Below are 244 nucleotides of genomic sequence, written 5' to 3'. Positions count from 1 at the left end.
AGCACCGCGAACAGCGGCCGGGTGAACGGGCTGAGCCGCCCGCCCGGCGCCATCGCCATGAAGGACCACGACGCCATCAAGCTGTTCGTGGGGCAGATTCCGCGCAACCTGGAGGAGAGCGACCTCAAGCCGCTCTTCGAGGAGTTCGGCCGCATCTACGAGCTCACCGTGCTCAAGGATCGCTTCACCGGCATGCACAAAGGTGCGGGGGCGGCGGGCCGAGGGCGCCCCCCGGGGGGGGGGG

General features: G+C 70.5%; 1 protein-coding gene across 5 annotated transcripts in view; it reads left to right on the top strand.

The window, feature by feature from the left end:
• Window positions 1–6: 6 nt before the first annotated feature.
• Window positions 7–244, top strand: part of CELF6 (CUGBP, Elav-like family member 6) — an 18,039-nt gene continuing 17,801 nt past the window's right edge. For 4 of the 5 annotated variants that reach the window (XM_017731133.1, XM_008631280.2, XM_008631272.2 and 1 more), the window contains exon 1: window positions 58–202. In XM_017731133.1, coding sequence (XP_017586622.1) covers window positions 58–202 — 145 coding nt within the window. Of the gene's footprint in view, window positions 203–244 lie in introns of all 5 variants that reach the window. The other variant, XM_008631281.2, reaches the window with a different exon arrangement.

The sequence above is a fragment of the Corvus brachyrhynchos genome, unplaced genomic scaffold, assembly GCF_000691975.1.
Source record: "Corvus brachyrhynchos isolate BGI_N302 unplaced genomic scaffold, ASM69197v1 scaffold164, whole genome shotgun sequence".
Classification (NCBI taxonomy): Eukaryota; Metazoa; Chordata; class Aves; order Passeriformes; family Corvidae; genus Corvus; species Corvus brachyrhynchos.
This window is presented reverse-complemented; position numbering and strand designations above follow the sequence as displayed.